Here is a 25,472-nt window from a genome sequence, read left to right on the forward strand (position 1 = left end):
ATATATTTAAGATGAAAATTACCGTATGTGTACATTTAACTGTCTTTATGCGAGCAACCTGACTTAGTCAATATTAACATGAACGCTGACATGATGAACAAGTTTCGTTCATATATTCGAAAAATAACTGGTGACGTCAGAATGGCGACCCACCCAGTTAGCTAGCTAGCTCGAAACGACAACATAACAGAAAGAATCGCGATTCTACTTAAACAAAAACAATGCAATATACACAATTTTAATGCTATTTACTGGTATTAAGTCATTAATTCACCTCAAGTGAAAATATTTCTGCGGGCAGTGACTTTTGTGCTCATGGAACATGAACGGAATTGTGCATGTCAAGTAAACAGGTGTAGCGATTAAAGGTCATTTACGTCAGACGCGATGACGTCAGACGTAAAAACGTACATACATCGTGAGGAAGTGAAACATAAGTGAAAATATTTATAATTATAATAATAATAACTTATTATTATAATGTTACATGTCATTTATAAGCGCCTTTCAAAACTCTCAAGGACACTTTACAGTCACAGGATATTATTTCTGCGGTTGAGCAGCGGCAGCCACACACACACACACACACACACACACGCCAGCGTTCACTCAACCCGGAAGTAACAAAGTTAATAAAATAAATATTTGCACTTCAATCGTGTGGTCACTGTTTTTGTTTTTTTATGTGATTAGTTTAACTGGCCAGTCGACAGTAAAAATAAATAATCCACTTTGACTTTGTTTGTTTGAGTTATTTACATGAGTCAATTACTGGCCAGTTGCTTTTAAAAGGTATAAAGGTCTTAAAAATGCTACATTTTCACTATATTTACTATATTTGCATTTACTTCCGATTTTCACATCTGTTTGATATATTAACAATTATTTTATTTGTAGGCACAGCTAACGTCAGACAGTTTTTGACTATTATTCAAATAATACTCTTAGAAGGCGGGTAATCAACTTCTATGATATGTTATTTTGGGTTAAGATACTTATACTTTTAACTCAAATGTTGCTTGGGGCTACTTTTAATTTAATAATCAAAATGTTAATGGAGAATTTCCCATGTAGTAAATTTGATATATTGGTTAAAAGGTCTTATTTGTTTTCTTTATCTTGAAAGATGCAGGAACCTTGTTCATTATTGTTAGGGTTGAATTCCTCCTACCTTGAAAGATAATATTTATAATTATTCATGCATTGATAAAAAGACTTAAATTCCCATTTGACAACTTTCCCACGTTCACTTTAACGTAAAAGGGGGAAGGGTCTTCTCTCTGCATACAACTTGATTTAAAGCGCTCATTTTTTTCCGTGTGTGTATTGGAGGTTGCTGTTCAAGTTCTGTTTGCATACAGGGCGGGATCCAAGATCCCCCCCACACCCGTGACCCCCCTTCATTGGGTGCATTTTTGCCGCTGCGACCCTTGCACTTTTAGCGCCACTGCACACCCCCCATCAACGCATCTCCTCCTACTTCCATCTGTCTCATTCAGCAGAAAACGATCGTCGTATTGCAGAAACAACCGCCCATGGTGACAAAGTGAAAAAAATGATATTAATTAATACAACGTCTGGAAGTGCAGTGGGTTTGCAGCAACATACGAGCCAACGTTTGTACGTGCTCAAACAAAGATCGTTTCTTCTCACAATGCATTGCTCTGATGGTAGAAAAACAAAACAAAAATATTACGCAATATACCGTACAATATACTGTACTGTAGTCAACTGTTATACACATTAGTACATGTTATGCACTAACTTCTGCTTCCCGATAAATGCAAATGATTAATTTTAATGACCTTTAGTGTCTATGCTGAATATAAAGTACTAAATAATAAAATACAACGGTCTCGCTGATTGTTAGAATCTTACAGCCCCAATAATAGATGATGTATTGATTTCAGAAGCGTATCTCAAAAACGTATGCAATTATTTTCCATACAGATAAATCACATGACATATATCATTAATAACCATGCAATAGAGTTTGATAATGTATACGAAATCCAGAAGTCAATAATTACATTTTCAAACTAATAATAATGCTCATCATTATACGACTAAAAAACATCAGGTAAAAAAAAACTAACAACATAAAACTCCAAAATAAAAGCAATGATACAATAAATTCATCAAATACAGTACCACTATACAAATGAAAGACAAATCACACGTGATGATGACAAAATTATAAAAATATAATAATAAATAAAAAACATAAAATGAACACAAAACGTTTTTACTTAAAATGGTAAAGTAATTCTTAAAAAAACAACTCATATTTCATGAATAGCAGTTGGATTGATTTGCTTTTATGAGCCTCAAAAAATAATACATTTGTAAAAAAATAAAAAATGAAAACCAATAAAAACTATAGCATACGCATATATTTACAAGCCAACTAATATTCAAGTCGAATAATAGAAATATGAAGAATAATATTTCCTTTAATGTAATCTTTTTTACATCATCTCGTGAGAGCTCTTCGTAAATTGACAATCTTTGCGGCAGCGCGCCTGTTGCCCCGCCAACACAAGCCTCGAGAAGGCGTGGTCGGCGCTTCGCGCCCATTGGTGAAAACCAACGAGCGCACGCAAGTACAACCTCACCAATTGGTCTGCGTTTGCACGACGTCAAATGAAGCTCAACTCCGATTGGCTGTCTGGCAGCAGATACCGAAGAGCGCCAGAAAGTAAGCTTGAGCGGGTGATGCTTGAGTCTCCACGGGACAGTCAGCAAATTCCTCAACCCCGGATCGGTACTTCTTCTTTTTCTGGCTCTCAACGTTTATTTTTAAAAGGGAAAATTATCTGCAATGGCGGGTTGATGAGCGGACAGGACGTCGAGTTTCTTAAAGAGGATCGAATCTTGCCTTGAGCGTCTCAAAGAGCGCCAAGGTAAGGGGGATATTTTCTGCTTCTAACGCTTAAAGTTCACGTTTAAACGAGGCGCCAATGTTGCGCAACTTTCTCTCGATATCGATTATTGAAAGATATTGGTTACCTTACTTTACGATCGGGATACAATTTAAAGTTATGGTCGAAATAGTGTGTTTCATGAATCATTGGAGTGGATAGGGATGAGTTTTCTTTTAAGTTGCATACACAGTATGTCATATAAGTGCTCATTTTAACCGCTTACATGCTTAAAAACACTTTTTGGGGGGATAAAAGAGTCACTTAAAGTGATTTATTACATTACAGGAAGTAGCGAGTTAGCTTTGCGCCAAATTGGGAGTCTTTTTTTTCCGGGCATTGATCGTTTTAAATATTTCCGGAATGCGTTTATTATTACTAATTGTTATTGTATGTACTATTCAGGTTTTCCCCCAAAAAACAAAATGGAAGTAGAATGTCTTGCACTCAAAGATCTTACAAGCTCAAGAAAAAGTGAAGTAAAGGTAAGTCTGCCAGCAAATGGAGGAAGAGAAGATATTTGAAAAATACTTCCATATCAGGCAATGGAGGCAAAATATAATTGTGTTTGTTGCAGGAAAATATATTCACAACGCGGAGGAAGCAAAATCCCACCCCAGCAAAATCCACCGAGCCGTGCGTACCCGCGATAAAGTGGAAAAACGGCAGCCCGGACGCGAGCCACGTCACGCCTATCAAACACGCCGCCGAAGCCGAACCGTGGTCGCCCACGGCTAACTTGAAGATGCTCATCAACGCCGCCAGTCCCGACATCCGAAGCCGCGAGATGAGGAAAGTCCTTTTTCGGAACATAGAGAACGAATCGGAAAGTCCGTCGAGCGCTAAAGGCGATAGCGAAGCGGCTGATGTTCGGGTGAGGGATTTACGCCGAACGTCATGGCGGCTTCGACAAAAAACTGAACCTTGAAATAAAAGATAGTTTTTCTTACAGTTGGAAGAGGACGACGATGCGGGGAAGAAACCGAACAGGAAGCAAAAGAGCTTGGGTCTTCTTTGCCAAAAATTTCTAGCTCTTTACCCTGATTACCCACCTCCTGAAAAAACCATCACAATCTCCCTGGATGAGATGGCGACCAGTTTAGGTAACAAAAATGTCTCTGTCGTCCACAAACATCAGCGTCGATTTTTACACGCCTCTGCTATCCATCCAGGGGTGGAACGTCGACGTATCTACGACATCGTTAACGTTCTGGAGGCCCTCACGATCGTGGGCCGCATGGCTAAAAACAGCTACACGTGGTACGGCCGCCTGCGCCTGGAGGCTACGCTGCGGGAACTGCAGCGTCGCGGCCGCCGGCAAGGTTACCATCGGGACATGGAGCTCGCCGCCGGGGAATCTGGTGGGCGGGGCCTGGAGGACGACAGCGCCCACGGTTGTCCATTTTTTTTATTCATGCTAAGATACAGTAGCCTCGCTTTACGAACGCTTTAGCTAATGAACTTTTAGTTTTAAGGACGTTGTATTCACAAGAATATGATCTTGTCTTCGGTTAAAGCCGCACGTGATTGGTCAGTATCCGTGGTAGAGGAGCGGGGGAGGGGTTATAGAAACACACACACAAAAAGGAGACGACAGGGCTGTAAACAAAAAAAAAAACAAAATTGAAATAGTGAGAAAATGTCTAGAAAACAGTGATGTTTGGACTCGTTTCAACTTTCTTGATGGTTCAAAGGCAGAGTGTAGACTGCAAGGTTAAAATATCCCATCAATCAGGCTCCACAAATAACCCGCACAAGCCATCTGTACAATCTGAAGATAAAAGACAAGCAAGGCAACCAGCTACTCATAAAGTTTCTAGTGTGTCTGCCTGCATCTGTTGCAATCTCACAACTTCCAAGATGTACAACCCAGAATTCCTTGAGACACTTGATGCAAAAAGCTATCCATTCCATCAAGCCATCAACGACCATCGCAAAAGTAAACATAATCACTTTATTATACAGTCCAGTTTATTTCTTTCATTACAATACCATAGCACATTTATTATACGTAAAATACGGTATATTGTGTGTAGTGTAGTCAGAATCAGAATCCTCTTTTTTGCCAAGTATGTAGAAGACACAAGGGTAAGGCTTGTTTAGTTGAAAATTATGTTTTTGGGGGTCCTGGGAACGGATTATTCTCATTTTCATGCTTTCCTATGGGAAATTAATGTTTGGAATACACACTTGAATTTTTTTCAGCGCTTGAACCCAAAACCATTTCCTAATGTTATTTTCCAATCTTATCGGCAGCAGCCGGAAACAGGAAAGACAAATCTCTGCGTCTCATGAGCCAAAAGTTCGTCACGCTCTTCCTGGTGTCCAACACGCAAACCGTCACCTTGGAAGCAGCCGCCAAAGTTCTCATCGAGGAAAGTCACGACTTGTCTACTCACGGGAAGTATAAAAGTAAGCCATCGGCGTTAATTGGTTGTCCCCGTTTTTGTGTCAACTTAACCTCACCGTGCGCATGTTTTCAGCCAAGGTGCGACGTCTGTACGATATCGCTAACGTGCTAACCAGCTTGGGTCTCATCGAGAAAGTGCACGTGCGAGAGGAGCGCGGCAGGAAGCCGGCTTTTCGCTGGTTGGGACCGCTGGATTTGAACAAATCTGCTGGGGATCCGCTGCCGGTGGCAGAGGCTGCTGTTAGCGTTAGCGCCGCTGAAGCTAAGGACGTCAGGAAAGCTAAAGTGGACGGGCGGCCGACGTGCGTGGCGGTCCGGCGGCAGATTAGCTCGGCGCCTAGCAACCCGTGCGGGGATGTCGACGGTAAGTGATGCTCCTTTTGCGGCATATTTTGTCCAAATTAAACGACAATGAGATCATGTGACTTTTCTTCTACAGCGTCGATAGCTCAGCCGCTGGATTATTCCCGAAAAATGGCACCCGGCCAGGAAATCGCTAGCGCGCAATTTGGAAATCATCATGTGTGAGTTCTTCGGTCGCTCTCACATATTTCAATATATCATATTTGAGACACATTTTGTGCACTTCCCAGGATGTGGTTAGCAATGTGCGATACAACCAGGGCGCTTGGAAATTAAATGTATTTTTATTATTATTATTGCCTGATTAAAAGTGTAAAAATGACAATTAGTGATTATTGTTACTATGGAACGGATTTCTAAAATGGATGATAAATGCCACCATTTTGTTCTTATTATTTTTATTATTATTGGTATTATTATTATTACTATTGCTATTAGTATTGGTATTATTATTGGAATTATTAGTAGTATTGGTATTATTATTTGTATTATTTGTCTAATATTATAGATTTTTATTATTATTGCTATTATTACTACTACATTATTGTATTTTTTACAGGCGCACGTCAATACCCAGTAGCATTATGTAAAACAATGCTAGGCTAGTAGCATTTAGCTGACAAGTTCATACAAATGTATTTGCAAGTACATTTGAACATATATATGTTTGAATGTACTCGCAAATACATTTGAAAAAAGTTGGCAATTTGACGCTTTGTCACAATTCAGCGCTGTGCTTCATTAAAAAAAAAAAAAAAGGGCGAAAGAAGTGGTAGTCAAGCTAGTAGTGCTAGTTTTTTGAAGGCTAACCAATGATTGTGTAAATAGCTCCTGTGTGGTTGAAGATTCCAAAGATCCACATTGAAATACAGTGAATCCCAACGCAAAATCCCTCTTTTCTCCGCAGAATTCCGGCTCCTCCGATCCCGCAGGCCACCATTTTGCTTCCCGCCCTCCACCCGGAGCCGCTTTTCACCCTGTCGTCGCCCGCCCACTGCCTCGCTTACCTGCCCGGCCTCCCTCAGACCTCCATGGTCATGCTCTACAAGCGACCCGGTGGGGCTCCGGAAGGCCCCGGAGGGTCCCCGAGGGACGAATCGACCCAACCCAAGAGACGGCGGGAGGACGAGGAGGTAGCGCTCGCTAATCAATTACGAGCCTTTATAGATGCCAATTATTGATCCCGGCGTGTTGATTGATCCATCAGAGAGCGCCGAGCAGCGCGCCGGAAGCCTCAGATGAAAGCGTCACAGCAACCCAGGCGTCGCACTACCTCTACGTCCCAAACAACACGGGTAAAGCTTCCTCGTGACCGGCATGAAATGTGATTGATTACCGCCGTCTGAAATAACGTCTGCCCGGATGCCCGCGGCGTGCAACTGTTACGTCGGGCGTGCAGCTTACAAAATGGTTGGCCGACAACTTTAACAAACGCATTTTTTTCCTAACAAACATTAGCTTTTTTTCAATTTGAACGAAGATTTCAAAATCGGAATAAATTATTGCCATTTTGAAATCTTTGGAAATTTCCAAATTTCGGTTCGTTTGCATACTCGGCACGGCAGCCAATCAGAAGCCTGAAATGAGACTATTTTTTTTTCCCCCAGGTTTAAAAAGCCTGAACTTCCTGCTTCCCTCCGGGCAGCCCTCGCTCCCCTACGTCCTGGTGCCGTCCGCCGCCATCTCGCACTACCCCCTGCAGGGCGCCGACGCTCAAGTTGGCTTCAACCTCCCCGCCCAATTTATGATGGCGGCCGCTACGTACGAGCTTGGCCGGGCGTCGCCTATTCCGGCACCTTCCACGCCGGAACAGGGTAAACGGGGTGCCACCGGGGTGCCGCATCCTACTACCGCACCGCAACCACCGGTAAGGAGACCGATAAACATAAGAATAATAATCCAGTTCATTTCTAAGCGCCTTTCAAAACTCTCATTCTGTGGGTGAGCAGTGGCAGCCACACGCGCCAGCGTGTTCACTCAACCCAGAATAACTCAAATGGATACAAAGCGAGCCAGCTAGCTGGATAGCCATGTAGCTAATATCCAGTCAGCTAGATAGCTATCCAGCGGGCTAGGCAGATAATAGCCAGCTAGCTAGATAACCATACAGACAGACAACAGATAGCTAATAGAAAATAAATAGCTAGCTAAGCGTTTAGCGTTCACTCAACCCGGAATAACTCAAATAGATAGAACGCGAGCCAGCCAGCTAATAAATAGCTTGCTAGGTCGATAGATAGCCGTGTAGCTAGTCAGCTAGATAGCTATCCAGCGGGCCAGACAGATAAGAGCTAGCTATCGAGATAACCATCCAGACAGACACACAACAAGTAGCTAATAGAAAATAAATAGCAAATAGCTAGCTAGCTAGGCGTTCCCTCAACCCTTGGCCTCCATACTTATTTGTCATGTCTTTTTGATAACGCCGCCATTTTGAATACATCTGATTGTCTTTTCCTAGACTCCGCAAACTCCGAAAGAAATCCCAGCGCCCGCCTCAAAGTCTTTCTTCCAGACTCCGGGCGCCGCGGAGGGTGCGAGCGCAGCGGCGGCGCCGCCGACAGCCCGAAAACGAGGCTCCGCCCAAAGGAGACTTGACATCAGCCACACATCCTCTTGTTAGTTTTCAACCGCTAACAGTGAGCTTGAAAGCCTTACGGGTGCTATTTAAAGTTGAGGGAATTAAAATGACATTAGATAATGAATTTATAACGTGTTTAAAAAAAATAATAGGGAAGCCATGTTTTGTTTGCGTGTGAAATGTCGCCATCCTGTGGTAGCGGTTTGCCACTACATGATTTAAAGCCTTCATTTTTCTTCCAAATTTCAATCAAGCTACCTTCTCGAAAAATTACATCATTCCTATTTATATGTTTTTAACTAATATATATTGATGACAGGGACTGTAACGGAACATTATTTGCAAAACAAATAACTTGTGTATCGGCTACTACGTTTCAATGTGAAGCATGACTTGAAACATTCAAGTACTTGAATTCTTTTTGAAGTATTTGTCAGAACTGTCAAAGTACAGTTTTGTACTGTTTGGTTTTATATTTGACGAATGTAAACATAAATTAGCTAATGCATTTTTTTACATAAGTGCCTATCTCTATATGTCGTCTATGGCGCATTTTTCTTCAGGTTGTTGATGTGTTACCATGGTAACCTTTTTTTTTCTGAAAATAACGGTGCTATGTACTGACTGACCAACACAATGTGAACCATTCAAGAGGCCAGACCAAAGCGTGTACTGACAACCATCATACGTGTACATCCATGTACAGTTATTGTCGTGTAAAATTGGACTATTTTATGCTTTCGGTGTCATTGTATGTTTGTTCTATTGCACTGTTAGTTTTAAGTATGAGCTTTTCAAAACTGGTCTAGTACCACTTGACTGTATCCGTGGGACATTGTTTTCCTACAATGACTGTCAGATCTTAATAAACGTCATATTTCTGTATCTTTAGTGTTTTTTTTAAAGAAATCCGGAAGCAATGTTGTTTGTGTGTGAAATGGCGCCGTCTTGTGGTAGCTGTTTGCCATTACATTATATAAAACCTTTTTTTCTATTGCAAATTTCAATCACGCGACCCTCTCTAAAATCATAAAAAATATTATTAGTCAAATAAAAGATTTCTTTGTTTTTGTAGCATTTTATTACACCGAGGTGTTTAAAATATAACATTGACGTTCTCGCCGTCGATGAATATTATCGCTAGTTTATACGAAATCCGACGGCCCCTGAACAGCTCTTTAGACCCGCCCACTTTTCCATCGGTGAAAACGAGCCCTGTGCTACGTCACTAGAGACTTTTACGGCCAAGCACAGTCGACGCGACGTCGTCCTTTGGAATTTTAAAATCAGAACATCTGGAATCTGCTACGACAACATCCACCACAAGGTATTTTACTGCAGAAATATTGCACACAATTTTAAAGTAAACATGACGAGTTGTTTTAGTGTACGTGGGTTACAATATATATATATATATACTTTTTTTTGTAATAAATGTTTATTATGGTACACGTTGGCTGTAACGAGATCAGCGTGAACGTAGCAAACTGCCTCCTTTCGTTGTCATTGATTTTTGACTGTTAACAAGCCCAAAATAAAGTTCAAAATACAAAAAAATACTGAACCCTCATCATGACCAACTTGAACTTTCAAATTACCTTAAATACATACTTTATTTGATCAATTATTTACTTAAAATGTATTGCACATAAATTAGCATCCCGTAATATACATCCCACCTGAATTACAAAACCACACTATGAAGCATTGCTCTCCCAAATCGGCTATCTTAATGCTAGCACTCAATACACAATGCTATGGACAAGCTAACACTAAATAAATAAATAAATAAATAGAAATATCAATATTGCGATGATATAAATGAAATTTATTATTATTATTATTAGTGGTGGTAGTGGTAGTAGTGGTGGTAGTAGTAGTATCCACAAATATTGCTCCGGTTTTGCGGCAGGCTGGACCCAATTAATAGCATTGCCTTTCATTTAAATGGGTGAAGATGATTTGAGATGAGCGCCATAGTACATGTGGACTGTTCATGATCGTAGGAATTTAGAAATTCTCAATTGACTGAGTCTAACTATCGGAAAGACATCCTCCATTGCTTTTTTTAATGTTTTGATGGATTTTTGAAAATCACAAAAGTGAACTTTAGCGTCAAGTTTGAACTCTTATTTCTGTTTCTTATGCCGTTGAGTCATGCCGCCATTTTGTTGGAAGACAACAGCATCTGGCCAGTTAATCGCACAGTAAGTCATGTCATGACATCAAGGTCTTTGAATGCCTCATTTTGGGGGTGTCGGGTCAAGGTCTGTAATGACAGCCAGACGCAAGTTGCGAGGCATCAAGGGAGCGATTGTGACGTAATGTTTCGAGAGTCTGCGGTTGGGGTTACTACGACCCCCCCCCCAAAATTCCCAAAGGAATTCTTCAGGGTATTAAGTGGAATGTATCCGGTTTTTAAGCCCCGGGTGGTTGAGTGGTTTTTTTTCCACTCATAAGGAATGTCACGACACCCTAATCTCATTTCCATAGGAAAGAACGTGCGTAGGATTTGATATTTTTTTCCATGGGCGCAGATAAATAAAGTCGACAAGTAGAAGGAATGGATTAAAAATGTGGCTTCAAGCGTTTGACCATTCATAGGGGAAAGTATCATGATAACCGTGATTTTCATCTTGTTATGAAACTTATGTCAAACTTTTGATAGAGGAAACCTGGTTGGAGAGTCATCCGACAAAGTCCGACAAAGACGTGCAACTTTAATTTTTACCGTCATTCTGCCCCTCCCATTGTGGGTCTGGGCCCGCGGGCCGTATGTTTAACACTGCCGCTGTTACTTAGGAAGGATGCCAAACTGGGGCGGAGGCAACAAGTGCGCGGCGTGCCGCGGCACGGTGTACCGCGCCGAGGAGGTCCAGTGCGACGGCCAGAGTTTCCACAAGGCCTGCTTTCTCTGCAGTGAGTCGCCATCAGCTCATCGTGCAGTGAGGTCACGAAAGGGCGCATTTGTGGCGGCCGTCTTGGATGGAAAGGCCGAGATCTCCCGCGCAGGCTCGTACGGAGCGAGCGGGGATGCCTACACGCGTTTCCTTTGAAAGGCTCACAAAGACGAGTTTGTCGCATGACCAATTGCACGGACTTGGTGTTCTTGGCTCGATGCCTTTTGCTTTGTTTTTGCCCCGTTGACGTTCATGACCTTAGATGATCTTTTTTTCCCCCCAACTATACTCTGACAATAGCGAAATTTCAGCTCAAAGTCAATGGTTCCGGGAAAATAAATAAATAGAGAATAAATAAATGCATACATTACTAAATAGATAAATAGATAACTAAAAAAATAAAATTGGTAATGAATTAATAAATTGCAAGATAAATAGATGAATCAATAGATTGATATGTTCATAAATTTAAAATAAATGAATTACTGAATGAATAAATACATAAATAAACAAATACATATATAAATAAATAGATGAATAAATAGATTGATGTATTCCTAAATTGAAAATAAATAAATAGCTAAATACATCCCATACAATAAATGCATTGAGAAATAAATACATACATACTTTGCAAAATAAACTGATAATACATAAATGCATTGCTAAATAAATAGATAAATAAATAAAATTCGAAACAAATGAATAAATAAATTGCTAAATCAATCAATCAATCAATCAGTAGATACATTGCGAAAAAAAAAACTAAAAAATGCTAAATAATTAGTACATTAAGATGTAAATAACTTAAAATAATATATATTTATATATATTTAAATTAAAAAAAATACAAAATAAATAAGTAAATTTAATGAGTGTGATAAATAATTATCGTCAAAATAATATAAGCACAGTTAAAAGAAATACCGACTGCATTAGCTACTCTTCTTTAGAAAAAAAAAGAAATTAATTTTCAATCAAACTTCCAAAATAAGACTATGTTGTTGTTGTTGTTGTTGTTGTCGTCAGTGGTGTGCAGGAAAGGCCTGGACAGCACCACCGTGAGCATCCACAACCGAGAGATCTACTGCAGGTCCTGCTACGGCAAGAAATATGGCCCAAAAGGCTACGGCTACGGCCAGGGGGCCGGCACCCTCAACATGGACCGGGGGGAGCGACTGGGGATCAAACCCGAGCAGTAAGCCACGCACTCGCTAATAACTTCACAAGCACAACAACAAATACAATTTCAATAATAATCATTAAAAAAAAAATAATCACAATAATAATAATAAGAAGAAGAATAATACATTTTATTTTAAGACGATAACCCAATTTCCTTCTGTTGTAGAATTATGGAAATATTTTACTTTTATTTAATGTGCTTTTTTAATTTGTTATTTTTGTTATGTTTTTACCAAAATGTTTTAAAATGCATAAAAACATGATTTTTTTTGTAAAAAGTAAACATTTTTACAAGAAATTATTTTTAATGTATTTATTTGCTATGCAAAAAACGTTTTCGCTCATATAAATTTGCTAATTTTGAAATTTGATTTTCATAAAAAATTATACAATATATTCAGTTAAATACATATTTTTAAAAAAATATTTTAAAAATAAATTAACCATTTTTTTCCATTTAAAGTATTTTTTATTATGATTTTCTCCCTCATTAAAATAATAACACTTTCATGAAAAAATAAATCAATTTTACTTCACCCTAAAATGGTGTTTTCTTTTTTATATTAGTTTCCATTCCATATACAAAATAGAACTCATCACAAAACCATATTTTGGTCCATCTGACAACAATGCTTTAGTCTTTTGGTGTTCATGCGACCCCGAAGCATCCGCCGCTTATGATGAGGATGATGATGATGATGAAAGCATTTTGTTATGCAACAAGTTCGGCCGGCCTCACAATGGCTCACAAAGAGCTTGATTGAAAAGGACTCTTAGTCACCCTCCAGCGGAGCCTCTAATGTTGTGTTTTGCACTCTCTCTCTCTCCCAACAGGTCGCCGTCTCACAAACCCACCAGCAATCCCAACCCGTCCAAATTTGCCCAAAAGTTTGGAGGATCGGAAAAATGCGCTCGCTGTGGCGAGTGCGTGTACGCTGCCGAGAAGATTATGGGCGCCGGCAAGGTGATTTCATCACTTCAACAACACTCATTCACATTCCCAATTATTTGTAGTCATCATTTTATTTATTCACTATTTTATTATTTATTAATCAAATAATTATTGCTTTATTTGTGTATGTATTTGTTTATTTGCATACTTATTTATTTGTGTATTTATTGAATTATTCATTTATTTATGTTGTTGTTTTTATTTATTTATCGACTTGTTTATTTGTTTATTCAGCACTATTTATTTACATATTTATTTGGTTTGTTCATTTATTAATGTATTCATTTATTTGTGTTTTTATTCATCTACTATTTTATTTTTTTTATTTCACTATTTATTTGTATTTATTTAATTATTCATTTGGGTTCTTCATTTATTTATGTATTGGTGTATTTTTGTTTTTATTTAGTTATCTACCAGTTTATTTGTTTATTCATCACTTTTTATTTATTTGCCAATTTATTTAATTATTCATTTATTTATTTATTTGGTTTATTTGTGTATTGATTAATTCACCTATTTGTGTATTTACCCATTAGTTTATTATTTTATGTATTCGGTTTGTTCATTTATTAATTTATTTATTTGTGTATTTATTTACCTATTAGTTTATCTAATAGTTTATTTTTTATCTATTCGTTTATTCATTTATTTTTCGTTTGTTTATTTGTCTATGTATTATTTTATTCATTTATTCAAGGACTGCCTTTTATTACCGTGGACAGTTTATCATGTTTTCGGGTTACAGGTTGCATACAAATGTGAACTTAAAGAAAAATCCCAGCAATCCATCCAGGCAACAATCAACTCGGTGAAGTATTCATAACAACAACAAAAGTGTATCAATTCATTCAAAAATTGTCAATATCATATCAAGGCAGTGTAAAAGTTCTAATAGACTTTAGTCAAATAAGAGCAGGTAAACTCACCAAGTGTGTCTTGCAGTGAAAAATCCAACCGGGGCAGGGAGCCATTTAATTCCAAAAAAAGGTCATCCATTTTCTCCATAAACATGCACCTCCAATGACAAATGCAGCGTTATATTTAATTCCATTTATATGACGTTTAACAACAATTTCATGTCGTCTTCGGGTCTTGATTTGAAATGAGGTGTTTTTTTTTTCTTACCAGCTGTTCGGCGTTTTCGGTTTAATTCACTTCCTGCAAAGGAACCAATCAGAAATCAGCAATCGCACTACACGCTGAGACTGTTTTTTTTTTTTTTTTTTTTTTTCTCAAAACAAAGTGTACAAAATTACGTTTTGAGTATTTGTGCCCCATTCATACGCGAAAATGTATATTTGTATGTAATACAGCGACATATATATATATACTTTCCTGGTTGTCAAGTGCTTTAAATGTTTAAAATATATCCGTGTGCACGTTTGTGCCCCCACAGCCGTGGCACAAGAACTGCTTCCGGTGCGCCAAGTGCGGCAAAAGCCTAGAATCGACCACCCAGACGGACAACGAAGGTGAAATCTACTGCAAAGGTGACAACATATAAGCAGTTCAACTTTAAACAACCCCGAGTCACTTCATGTCCACTCCAGTACTTTTCCACTCCGATTTAATGAGAATTGTTTCTTGAAATTTACATGTTACAATCGGGGGCATATCCGTTTTCCACGCATGCGCTGTTGGCAAACTGGAAAAATGCTCGTTTTCTACGCATGCGCTGTTGGCGAAAGCTCAGTTCGAAAATGCTAACATGTTAGCATCACAACAAAACGTAGCTCTGTTTGGGTTTTGTAAAATGTGTCGGATAACGGCGTGTTTGTTTCGTAAACTTACCTTGTCTTAATGTATTCTTCTTACTGGCTTCCACAGCTTGCTACGCCAAGAATTTCGGGCCGAAAGGTTTCGGCTTCGGACAAGGAGCGGGTGCCCTCGTCCACGCCGAGTGACGTCAAAGTTGCGACTCATCGCCATTTTGTTTTATTGTAATCCCTCTCAAATAAAAGTTGACCCAATAAACATAAAACTTGACATTTGACTGTCTTTTATTATGAAAGCCATTAAAACGGAACCATGCCCATGTTTTGTTTTAACATTTTGAAGCTGACTTTAAGAGGCACTGGAAATGATATTTTCACTTTTCTGTGTATGAATTTGATCATATAGACGTACTGTAAATCCCCAGAACACAAAATAGTTTGATGTTATTTTTTTTTATGGGAAGAACTCGTGAAAACTGGGCTGTTTTTTGGTGTTGATAGGCAAGGAGAGGAAAATAATCAGGCCCATCGAATCACTTTTAGAAAAAGAAAAAAAACAACAGGGAAAAAAAGCTGCTCTTGTGTCTTTGCTTTACAATTTGTACATCCAGTGGTATAACAAACCCATATGTGACATTTAAAAAGAATATTACAAACAAATGGAGTACAGTCCAGGAGCATGGATTATAATACATAAATGAAGGGGTCACCGGATACTGGATTTGAGGGTTAATGAAACGTAACACTGAATTATATACAACGGCGGCATGCAAGTAGGGGGACACCAGTGTTGGACATCACTAAAAGCTACAAGTCCCTTCTCAGTGTCCTTGTCGTGTTGTCCCCCCTCAAATAAAACCCAAAAAAGAATTTTCCGGATTATTTATGTACATTTTTTTACACGGCGCTTCACATTGGGGAAAAGTAAACAATGAGGAAGGGGGAGAAAAGGTGCTGATAGGCCCTTTTGTTCAGTAACAGAGACAAAAAAACAAAGAAATAATATTTCAGTGCAAGTTTGGAGGCAGACGAAAAGAAACAAACAAAAAAAAAAAAACATCCGTGACATTTGACAGCTTTTTTGATACAAACACTTGGAATGAACCTTCCTTTCCTATAATTCGTAATAAATACACCATTGAACAGCTACAGCGAGACTCTTAATAGAAAAAGCCTACTTATTTTTAACAAAAACAAAAAAAAAAGTCAAGAAATGATGGCGGATCTTTCGATAAATACATTTTCAATAAATATACCTGTTTTTTTTTTGCCGGTCTAGAACGCAGATAAAAATACATTCCATTATCCGTAAATAAAAGAACATAAATAGGGTGAATAGGGGACATTGCAACCGTATTTTGTGACGTTTTGTTGTCCATCTCCCTCTTATAGTGGTGACAAAGGGGGGGTTTTGCCTCTTGATAGCATGCTAATCCCGTCCCAAGTTTTGTGAGATGCTCCAAAGGAGTGCAGGCCCTCACACCGCCCACCCCCACTTTTGTTTTTGTTTTGTTTTGTTTAAACCAGCTGGTAGCCAGATCCCGACGTCTGGTCGTAGTCTATTGTGTATTGCGCCGTCCAGTCCACCGCCACGGGACGCATTAGCCCGCAGCAGCGGATCTCAAAGAAGTCAATGAGGTTTCGGATGCAGCCGTGGCTACAAAATCAAATCAGTCATAAATAAATACATAAATAAATAACAAATTTAAAAAAGCAAACAATAAAAAAGAAAAGTTAAAATATTTAAAAAAAATACATATATAATAAAAAAATAAGATCAAATCAAAATAAACAAATAAAATCAGATTAAAAAAAAGAAAACAAGAAAAAAAGAAAAAATACAATAAAATGCATAGCAAATAAAAAACAAAGATTAAATAAATAAAACCAAATAAAAAAACATAATACAATAAAACCAAATTAAATCACAATAAAAATAATTAATAAATGAAATCAGATTTAAAAAGAAAACAAGAAAAAAGAAAAAATACAATAAAATGCATGTAAAATCAAACCAAATAAAAAAAGAATAAATAAATAAAACCACAAAAAAGTACATATAAAATAAAACAAAACCAAATGAAATGAAAAAATAAAATAAAAGAATAATCAATAGGAATCAATCCGCTGTAGTGACAGCTGTCGAAAATGCAATCTTTGAAAGAGTGTACGTACTTGAAAGGACTTTCGATGGACGTGGCCGTCACTTTAAAGTGCTTGTAGCGGCGAGCGTTCATCCGCTCATTGGTGGTGATTCCGAGAGCGGCGATCTGGGAGGAGAAAAGTCATCATAAATAAATACACAAAAGGACGGATAAATAGACAAATAAGTGAATAAATAAATAAAACAAACAAACAAAGAAAATAAATACATTAATAAATAGATAAAGAAATACATAAACAGATGAATAAATAAAAATGGTGTATAAATAGATCAATACATAAATGAATAAATAAATAAGCGAATAAATCCAAATATACAAATAGATAAACAAATAGATCAATAAATGAATTTGCAAAAGGATGAACAAATAATTAAATGAACAATGACAAATAAATAAATACAACTGGAATTAATGAAAAAAATACATGAAGAAAATACACAAATAAATAAATAGATAAACAAATTCACGAAAGGATGAATAAAAAATACATTAATCAATAAATAACTATTGCAGTACAGGGAAGTTATGTTTGTGGTAGACGTAGGCAAAATGGAGTAGGGCGTCCCGACCTGGTAGAGCTGACACATGATGAGCACAGCAACCCACATAAAGTGGAAGACGCTGTTGAGGAACATCCAGAACATCCACGGCGAGCAGGCGGCGATCTGCGTCAAGTAGAGCCAAAAGCCGTCTTTGGCGTAAGTGGTGGCGCAGTGGATCCTCCAGTCTGCGGCCAACAGAAGATGGCGTTGATGGGGGGAGTGCGTCATTTTTTTGGGGGGACAACCGGGGTGCACTTACACGACATGCAGCCGTACATCATCCAGCAGATCATGCACAGCAGGAAGAAGAGGTAACCCATGAAGTAGCGGTGGTTCCCGCTTCCTGTGGATAGAAACAACAAAAAAGGTCAACTTCCTGCTTCAATCAATATCTATTGTATTGTATTGGATTCTCTTTGGAAATGGAACATTTTGAGGTGACATTTCAAAGTGGGCGGTGGCGTCTTATGCCACTCGAGACGACGTACCCACGCAGTTGCCCACCCAAGGGCAATGGTGGTCGAATTTGGCGATGCAGCGGTTGCACACGGCGCAGTGCTTGGATCTGATTGGCTTGCGTATCTGACCAGGAAGTGGAAACAGAATAAAATATGAAATCAGCATATTTGGGTTTTTAATATCAGGGAGGATTTATCCCGGCTTACCAAGCAAGTGCTGCAGAAGATGCTAAGATCTAAGCTTCCTGTCTCAGCCAGCTCCACAATCGTCTGTCGGAGGGAAGAAAATAGTTCTCAATGATTAGTCAAGAAAAAAAATGAAATATAATACATTTAGCATAATTTCCGCACAATAAGACGTTCTTTCAAGCATTCCAGTTGCTAAATAACCGACAATGAGTCCCATCATTTGTAGATGGATCGATATTGTCACTTCTGACAGGCTCACATTGTATTCCTTGTGGCGTAGCACCATCTGGTGGACGAATGGTGGAACCGCAGCCACAATTGGAGCTTCTCTTCAATGCGCCTCAAAAGGGGGGGGGGGGGCACCCGAGGTACAAAAATAGTTTACGATGATACTTCAAAGTGTCTTATTGTGCGAAAAATAGTTTTTTTTTAATAAATATACAGATAAATAAACAAAAAGAAAGTATTTTTTTATTTATTCACTAGGTTTCACTGACTGCTGCATTTTAAGATGTAAAGCTGTAGAGTTAAATCGTGTTTTGGACTCAGGGCAAAAAAAAAAAAAAAAATAAGACTCAAATAAATTCCCTTGCAAGTTTTTCTATGACGGGAAATAAAGGGGTGGGGTGGGGGTAATGGTCTCCTCTATGCAGGGAAGGCTTTGAAGCTTTTAACAATGTGGGCTATATTTAGCGCCTTCATCAATGGCAGGACGGGAGACCCCCGGGCCCCCTTTTGTTGTTTTTAGCATCCAATAATGAGCGGAGGAAAAAAAGGGCGACTATCTGACCTTTTTCTTCTGTTCCTCGGAGGCTTTGATGATCCCCGGATCGGATTTCCACGATTTGCCAAAATTGTAGAAGAGAGCCAGCGTGTTGATGAGGAAGGGCAAGTGGACCGTGGCGAAAGGGAGATGTGAGCCCACCAGTTAAGGAATTTAGGAGAAAGGCCAAAAAGGACAACTGATTGAACCGCAATGCCATCTAGTGGTGATGATGAGCAATTGTCACGTAGAAGGAATTTGCTAACACACAATCAAACAAGCAAGCACATTGTCAACAGCTATTTTGAAACCAAAAGCACAATTAATAATAATAATACATTTCAATTCTAAGCGCCTTTCAAAACTCTCAAGGACACTTTTCTTTTTACTATTAATTTATAACTCTAAATAATAATATATTATTGCATATACACTAAATAATAATTAAATAATTATTTTGACTAAACGACGGAAGGAAACAAGCAAACCCCTGAATGGATATTTTGGTGAAATGACATTTCTTCTATTTTTTTTCATTAAAAATTAAATTAAACAGGTAGTAGCTCAGAAAATACATTTATTAATTTGGTATTATTTCCAGATGTTTTTTTTTTTAATGTCATTAAAAAACATTTGTAATTGATTATTAATCACCTAAAATTATTTAAAAAACACATATTTCAGTTATAGATACACATATATACAACAATGTAGTACTATTATTATATATTACTACTACTACAAATAATAATAATAATAATAATACATTTCATTTCTGAGTGCCTTTCAAAACTCTCAAGGTCACTTTACAGTCACAGGATAAGTTTTTCTGTGGGTGAGCAGCGGCAGCCACACATACCAGCGTTCACTCAACCCGGAAGTAACTGAAATAGATAGAAAGCTAGCTAGCTGATAGATAGCTAGCTAGCCAGCCAGATAGCTAACCACTACCACTACAACCATTACAACTACTATTATTATTATTATTATTATTATAACCCCTCCAAATTGAAGAATAACTTGGCCCTTCCATGCTTGCCCAGCTCGGCAACGCCCCCAGTGTGCCTCTTTTCACCAATCTGGGTTCAAAAGAGATCCGTACTCGCCCGCCAGATTTGTGCAGCAATGAAGCATGTGATTGAATCAAGCCCCCGCCCCCGAGATCGCCTTCAATTAAAATCTTCCAAACAGAACGGCAATTCTTCCCTGAAGAGAGAAAAACAAAGTTGCAACAAGCTCATTTGCCCCCACTTTGCCAGCCCCCTCCCCATTTTTCGTGGTTCTATTAAAACAAGTTCCCCAACGTCACATGACAAGGAATATGGACGCATGAGCCTGTTTTTTTTTCTTTTCTTTCTTTCCCCACATAATAGGTCAAAGGCGGGGGTCACAAACGCCCCCCAATAAAGGATATCATTCCAGAACCAGTAGAACCAGGTGGTATACATCCAAAACTTGGTGGCCATGTAGATGCCCAAAGGGAGCGCGCTATGCATGGAGTGGTCAAAAAAAGCCCTGCAAGCACAAGACCATCAAAATGACATTGCGCAACACACACAAAAATGGAGACGTTTTATTTTGAAAGGACTTACTTGGAGAGAAACTGCACAGCCACCCAAACGGCCACGTACAGGAGGCCCTTGATGAGCCAAGAGTCGACGTCCAGATCGGCGATGAAGCCCACCAGCCAGATGACCAGGAAGGGCGTCCCCAGCATCACTTTCTGTCTCACTTCCTGCGGGGGCGGAGACAGACGTCATCCAATTGACAAATCAACGTCTCCGGCCACGCCCACCTTATCCATTTTGAGTCTCTTCAAGTACGACGGGCTATCGTAGCCTTTAGCTTGCCGCGCTTCCTGTAAGTGATTGATCATCCATACGTTCTTCCTCTGCTTGGCGAGATCCGGCGGCGTTTCACCCTTTAACCACAAGGAGGCGACAGAACGGACTCAGTCAATCAAGTGTGACGAACGACGTCGCGGCGTTGTCTGCTACCTTGATGTTCTGCGCGTCGACGTTAGCGTTAGCGTCCAGCAGCAAGCCGATGACGGTGGTGTTGCCGGCTAGCACGGCCCAATGCAGCGCCGTGTTCTTGTGGTATTTGTCGCCCAGGTTGACGGACACGTTGAAGGTGAGCAGCAGACGGGTGGGGTCCACGCTAGCGTCACAACGACATTTTAATGACGGACGAAAGAAGTTTCCAACGGACCGCCACGTCGTGCGTTTACGCACCTGTGCGTCCGATATGCCGCCCACATGAGGGGCGTCATGCCATTCTGGTCCATCATGTCCACATCCTGTTGTAGTGCAACACACAATTGTCAATTACATCCCATAAACAAATGACGCTTCACCCTTACAATCGAGCCTATTGACGAAAAAGTTACACGGTAGGATAAGGTGCCTTGGCGTATAAAGGACACCTTTAATAAATGGCCTATTATTATTATTTCCATATTTCGGGCTCGCTGCATTATAAGGTGCATAGAATAGAAGCTGCAATAGCTGCTGCGGTTGCGTTATGCGGCCACTAGGTGGACCTATACAAAACAAAAGCTGAACAAATTCGGGAATAGCGCTCCGTGTCATATTTCCAATCATTGAATACATTTATAAATGGCAGTAAATGAGTTAACGCTAGTGATAGCCAATTTTCAAATCTGAAGTCAAGAAGAATGACTGTTATCGTGGTTTACATACGATAAATTGACATTTTGGTTGGGACATGAGCGAGCATCATGGAATTTTACAAGTTTGACTTGCTTTGGCGGGCCGAAAAAAATGAGCAGGCGGGCCGGATTTGGCCCCCGGGCCTTAACTTTGACACCAGTGATATTGAGCTTTCACGAGTGCTGCAGAGCTAACAAAGCGCTATACACAATTTTTAAAATATTACATCCAATAAATTAGAGTATTTATCCATAAAAAAGACACATTTGAGGGAAAAGTATGCTTTTTCTGGAAAATACAGTCAATACAACAGAACTGTGCTTAACTGCAATTCTTTAAAATTGCCACTAGAGGGAGTCCTTGCGCATAGTCATCACCGCCATGTTTATGTAACGTAAATGCGATCCGTCGTACGATCCGCATCTGACCTGTCCCTTGGCGATAAGGTAAGCGACAATGGAAGTGTGTCCGAACTGGGCGGCCAAGTGGACGCAGCTGCAACCCTCGCCGTCAATCAAGGACGGGTCGGCGCCATATTTCATCAACTGTACCACCATGGACAGGTGGCCTTGTCTGGAAGACGAGAAAAAAAAAAAATCACGTTTATTTCCCCGGAGAACAAAAAAAAAATGGCGGGAGGGGGGGGGGGGGTGTTTTTAAAGGTCAATGCAAGGTGGACATGTTGTCAATAATGCGTGACGGTCGTAGAAGGTACCTGGTGGCCCAGTGCAGCGGCGTGGAGTTGAGATCTCCTCCCAGCTGGTCCACAATGGCACCTTTGGATATGTAGTACCTGTAATCAAGTATTTTGAGTGCCTTCGTCGTCGATACAAGAATTAGAATCTAAGAAAACTCACTTGACCAAATCGACTCTGTTATTAATGGCAGCCCAATGGAGGAGAGTGACATTTTCTTTATCGGGCTGCCGGACGTCAAATCCGGCTTCCACCAGTTCCCTGCATCGTTCGAAGATGCCGTACCTACGGAGGAGACGACGGCGTGGTCAGATTACCGGCGAATGGCGAGAAGCGTCATCCAAAAAAACGGTTTCGGGGTGCTCACTGCGTAGCTTTGACGATGTCCCACGTGCTGTAGTCGTCCACGTGGTTCTTGCGGCTGACCGTCTCGCTGTAGCCGTGATTGAAGTGGCTCTGAGGTTTGATTTCCTACGGAGCAAAGAGCAAGCGAGGTCAGCTATTCTCCAGTATTTATTTTGATGTTATTTTTTGGTAGCCTCATTGGTGGGTGGAATCCAGAAGTCAGTATTGTATTGTATTATATTATAGCATGAAAAATGGTGGCTCTCTCAAATCCAGTTTTTTTTAATAATCCGGATTTGACAATTGATAGATTAATGTTCATTCAAGCGGGTCATTGCAGTCATTGCTACCATTTCAACAAGCTCGTTCAGGGCTACTGACAAGCTGCTCAATAAACTAAATAACTTTGTAAATAAAATTTCAAGGCAGTCTAAATAACATGATTGATTTGTCTTTGTTCTCCAAAAATATTATTTTTAAATAGGAAAAAGCATCTTCGATGGGGGATGATGAGTTTAAGTGCAACTGGAGGTTATAAAACGACATCCGATGTAAAAAAAATAATATTAATAAATGCATGATCAAAACACCTTCTGTAATACAAGGTGGCGATTTTGATGACTGACACATTTCTATTTCAGCTACTCCGGTCAATGCAGCTCTCGAGCTGCATGACGCTTAACAGAAGATGGACATTTTTCCGAAAGCGAAACGATACCTAAACGCACCGCAGAGAATGCACAAAAAACGGGTGTGAATTTGGTAAAAATGGAGGAAAACGGGTCAGTTTGGCGTGAAAATAACACGGACACTAGCAATGCAGCAGGAGGTATAAGAGGGTGTGTGCGTTCGTGAGAGAGTGGGGGGTTCCGTTAGCGCATTTAGCATCGTTAGCAGCCTGACAACCCCCCGCTAATGGTAATGCAGGGGGCATCGTTTCTTCCAAGGAAAAACAGGATAAAATGCAAATAACATCCAGGCCAATGTCTTAAATTTGGTTCAAGGCGCGCTCATGCACACGCTCGCATAAGACGGCTTGGATAAAACGTACCTCTGGATGGAGAATAGGGACGCAGCCAGCTTCTTTCTCATACTCCTCCATGACATCGGCCATCTTGGTGGTGATGCCCGCTGTGCATTGTGGGAAACGGGAGGCTGCGAAAAGGGCAACGGGGTGTGGGGGGTGTTCAAAATGGCAGTTATCCAAACTACAAATAAATAGTTTAATTTTGGTTATTTCAATCTACTATTACGTCTTATGTAATATTGGCGATAATTATCAAATGCTGTATTGATCCCCCTGTTTAATAATATTGCGAGAAGGTCAGGTAATGTAATGACAAAAAACGCCACTAGATGTCACCGTTACCTCACTTAATGACTCTTGTAAATCGAGAAATCATATAAATAAAACAATATCAAATAGTGTGATTATTTCAGTTATTTTACGAAAATTATGTGAAACTAGTTATTTTAAATCATTTGAAAATATCAAATAGACGGTAATTATGATGCACCACGATGCACAACATTACGCGACATGCAAGAAATTATTATAAGTATTTTTAAAGCTAAAATATAACTAAGTTAGTAGGTATTAATATATTCAGGCAAATCAAATCATAAAAAGGAGGACCACGGGTAGTCTTCGAGTTCTGTCAACAGGAAGCTAGGACCTGATAGAAAATAGTATCTACATTTCAAAATAAAATCGAAAAGCATGTTCTAAAAATGGGCAAAAAAGATCAACCTGTTAGAATGCAAATTAACATGTCAGAAATTAGTTTATGTTTTCACTTTTTTGAGACCTTTTTATTCAAAAATGCGACATCAGATCCGTAAGAGGGTTATCCGGTTAGTTAGCTGGTGTTATGTCGTCTCCCCTAGGACTCGTTTGGTTGAGGGATAAGAAAGAAAATCATTGTAATAATCATTTGAAATAAGGAAAAAAGGACAAAATGTCAGAATCAGAAGCATTATCATTTGAAATGGAATTGGATTGGATTGGATTTGCCTTTATTAGAAAGTTAGATCTGCCAATAATGTGGTTGGTTTTTTTGGGGGGCTAAAAAAGCAGTGCCAGGAATGGAATTAAAATGTAAAAAATGCAGGTCGTGGTCATAAGTTGGATATTACCTGAATTTTTTTTTTTTTTAAGCCAAAAAATGCTGGAGGTCCAATCGCCGGCATTGACGGTTCCAAGGAAAATGTATTGACATTATTGGATGTTGTATTTTTTTACCATGTGACTGGGTGAGGTTTGATTCCACGCTGCCTGCACCCAAAGCCAGAACAGATGGTTGCTCAAGTGAAAATGTCATGTTGCTACTCAGCACCTTTGACAAAAACAATAAAAAAATGAGATAGTCAATTAAAAATATATTTATTTTGACATTAAAAAGGCATATCCTGCTGCTACAGGGCAGAAGGCGGGCGGGGTGCAAAACTGAAAAAAAACAATATGGATATGATACCTTGCCAAGCAGTCAATCTCAAGAGGCACATATGTTACAGGATCGAATACCGGATCCCGTCGTCCATGCTCCGCCGTCTCCTCTGACATCCTTTGCACCGATCAATTTGGAACTGCCGCACAGTCGCATCCGGCGTTTG

At 39.4% G+C, this 25,472-nt stretch overlaps 3 protein-coding genes across 6 annotated transcripts; 2 read left to right on the top strand and 1 right to left on the bottom strand.

Annotated features, from left to right (window-relative positions):
- The first annotated feature begins 2,557 nt into the window (after positions 1 to 2,557).
- On the top strand, positions 2,558 to 9,141 carry e2f7 (E2F transcription factor 7). 2 transcript variants are annotated; one of them, XM_088988971.1, is made up of 12 exons: positions 2,558 to 2,903; positions 3,327 to 3,406; positions 3,499 to 3,795; positions 3,874 to 4,024; positions 4,094 to 4,315; positions 5,178 to 5,333; positions 5,405 to 5,695; positions 5,771 to 5,855; positions 6,602 to 6,827; positions 6,902 to 6,989; positions 7,302 to 7,561; positions 8,156 to 9,141. In XM_088988971.1, the coding sequence occupies exons 2-12, from the start codon at positions 3,347 to 3,349 to the stop codon at positions 8,315 to 8,317; spliced, it is 1,998 nt and encodes a 665-aa protein (XP_088845097.1). In that variant the 5' UTR covers positions 2,558 to 2,903; positions 3,327 to 3,346; the 3' UTR covers positions 8,318 to 9,141. The 2 variants fall into 2 exon arrangements, with proteins under 2 accessions (XP_088845097.1, XP_088845098.1); XM_088988972.1 differs by having other exon boundaries at positions 5,181 to 5,333.
- A 358-nt stretch (positions 9,142 to 9,499) lies between these two features.
- On the top strand, positions 9,500 to 15,301 carry csrp2 (cysteine and glycine rich protein 2). 3 transcript variants are annotated; one of them, XM_088988975.1, is made up of 6 exons: positions 9,500 to 9,602; positions 11,078 to 11,194; positions 12,205 to 12,373; positions 13,195 to 13,324; positions 14,712 to 14,805; positions 15,143 to 15,301. In XM_088988975.1, exons 2-6 carry the CDS (start codon positions 11,083 to 11,085, stop codon positions 15,217 to 15,219), a joined length of 582 nt encoding a protein of 193 aa, XP_088845101.1. In that variant the 5' UTR covers positions 9,500 to 9,602; positions 11,078 to 11,082; the 3' UTR covers positions 15,220 to 15,301. The 3 variants fall into 3 exon arrangements, with proteins under 3 accessions (XP_088845101.1, XP_088845104.1, XP_088845102.1); XM_088988978.1 differs by having other exon boundaries at positions 9,529 to 9,602; positions 11,082 to 11,194; XM_088988976.1 differs by lacking the exon at positions 9,500 to 9,602 and adding an exon at positions 10,146 to 10,482.
- zdhhc17 (zDHHC palmitoyltransferase 17) lies at positions 15,298 to 25,472 on the bottom strand. Its single transcript, XM_088988973.1, has 19 exons — positions 25,334 to 25,472; positions 25,102 to 25,195; positions 23,911 to 24,014; positions 22,882 to 22,985; positions 22,677 to 22,799; positions 22,535 to 22,612; positions 22,248 to 22,392; positions 21,382 to 21,446; positions 21,145 to 21,307; positions 20,943 to 21,068; positions 20,740 to 20,882; positions 20,560 to 20,662; positions 19,175 to 19,297; positions 18,403 to 18,465; positions 18,226 to 18,319; positions 17,997 to 18,080; positions 17,765 to 17,922; positions 17,206 to 17,300; positions 15,298 to 16,687 (listed from the first exon to the last, which is right to left on the bottom strand). The coding sequence occupies exons 2-19, from the start codon at positions 25,178 to 25,180 to the stop codon at positions 16,549 to 16,551; spliced, it is 1,989 nt and encodes a 662-aa protein (XP_088845099.1). The 5' UTR covers positions 25,181 to 25,195; positions 25,334 to 25,472; the 3' UTR covers positions 15,298 to 16,548.

Source organism: Hippocampus bargibanti, linkage group LG22, assembly GCF_051943395.1.
Source record: "Hippocampus bargibanti isolate YZ-2025 linkage group LG22, ASM5194339v1, whole genome shotgun sequence".
In the NCBI taxonomy this organism is placed as follows: domain Eukaryota; kingdom Metazoa; phylum Chordata; class Actinopteri; order Syngnathiformes; family Syngnathidae; genus Hippocampus; species Hippocampus bargibanti.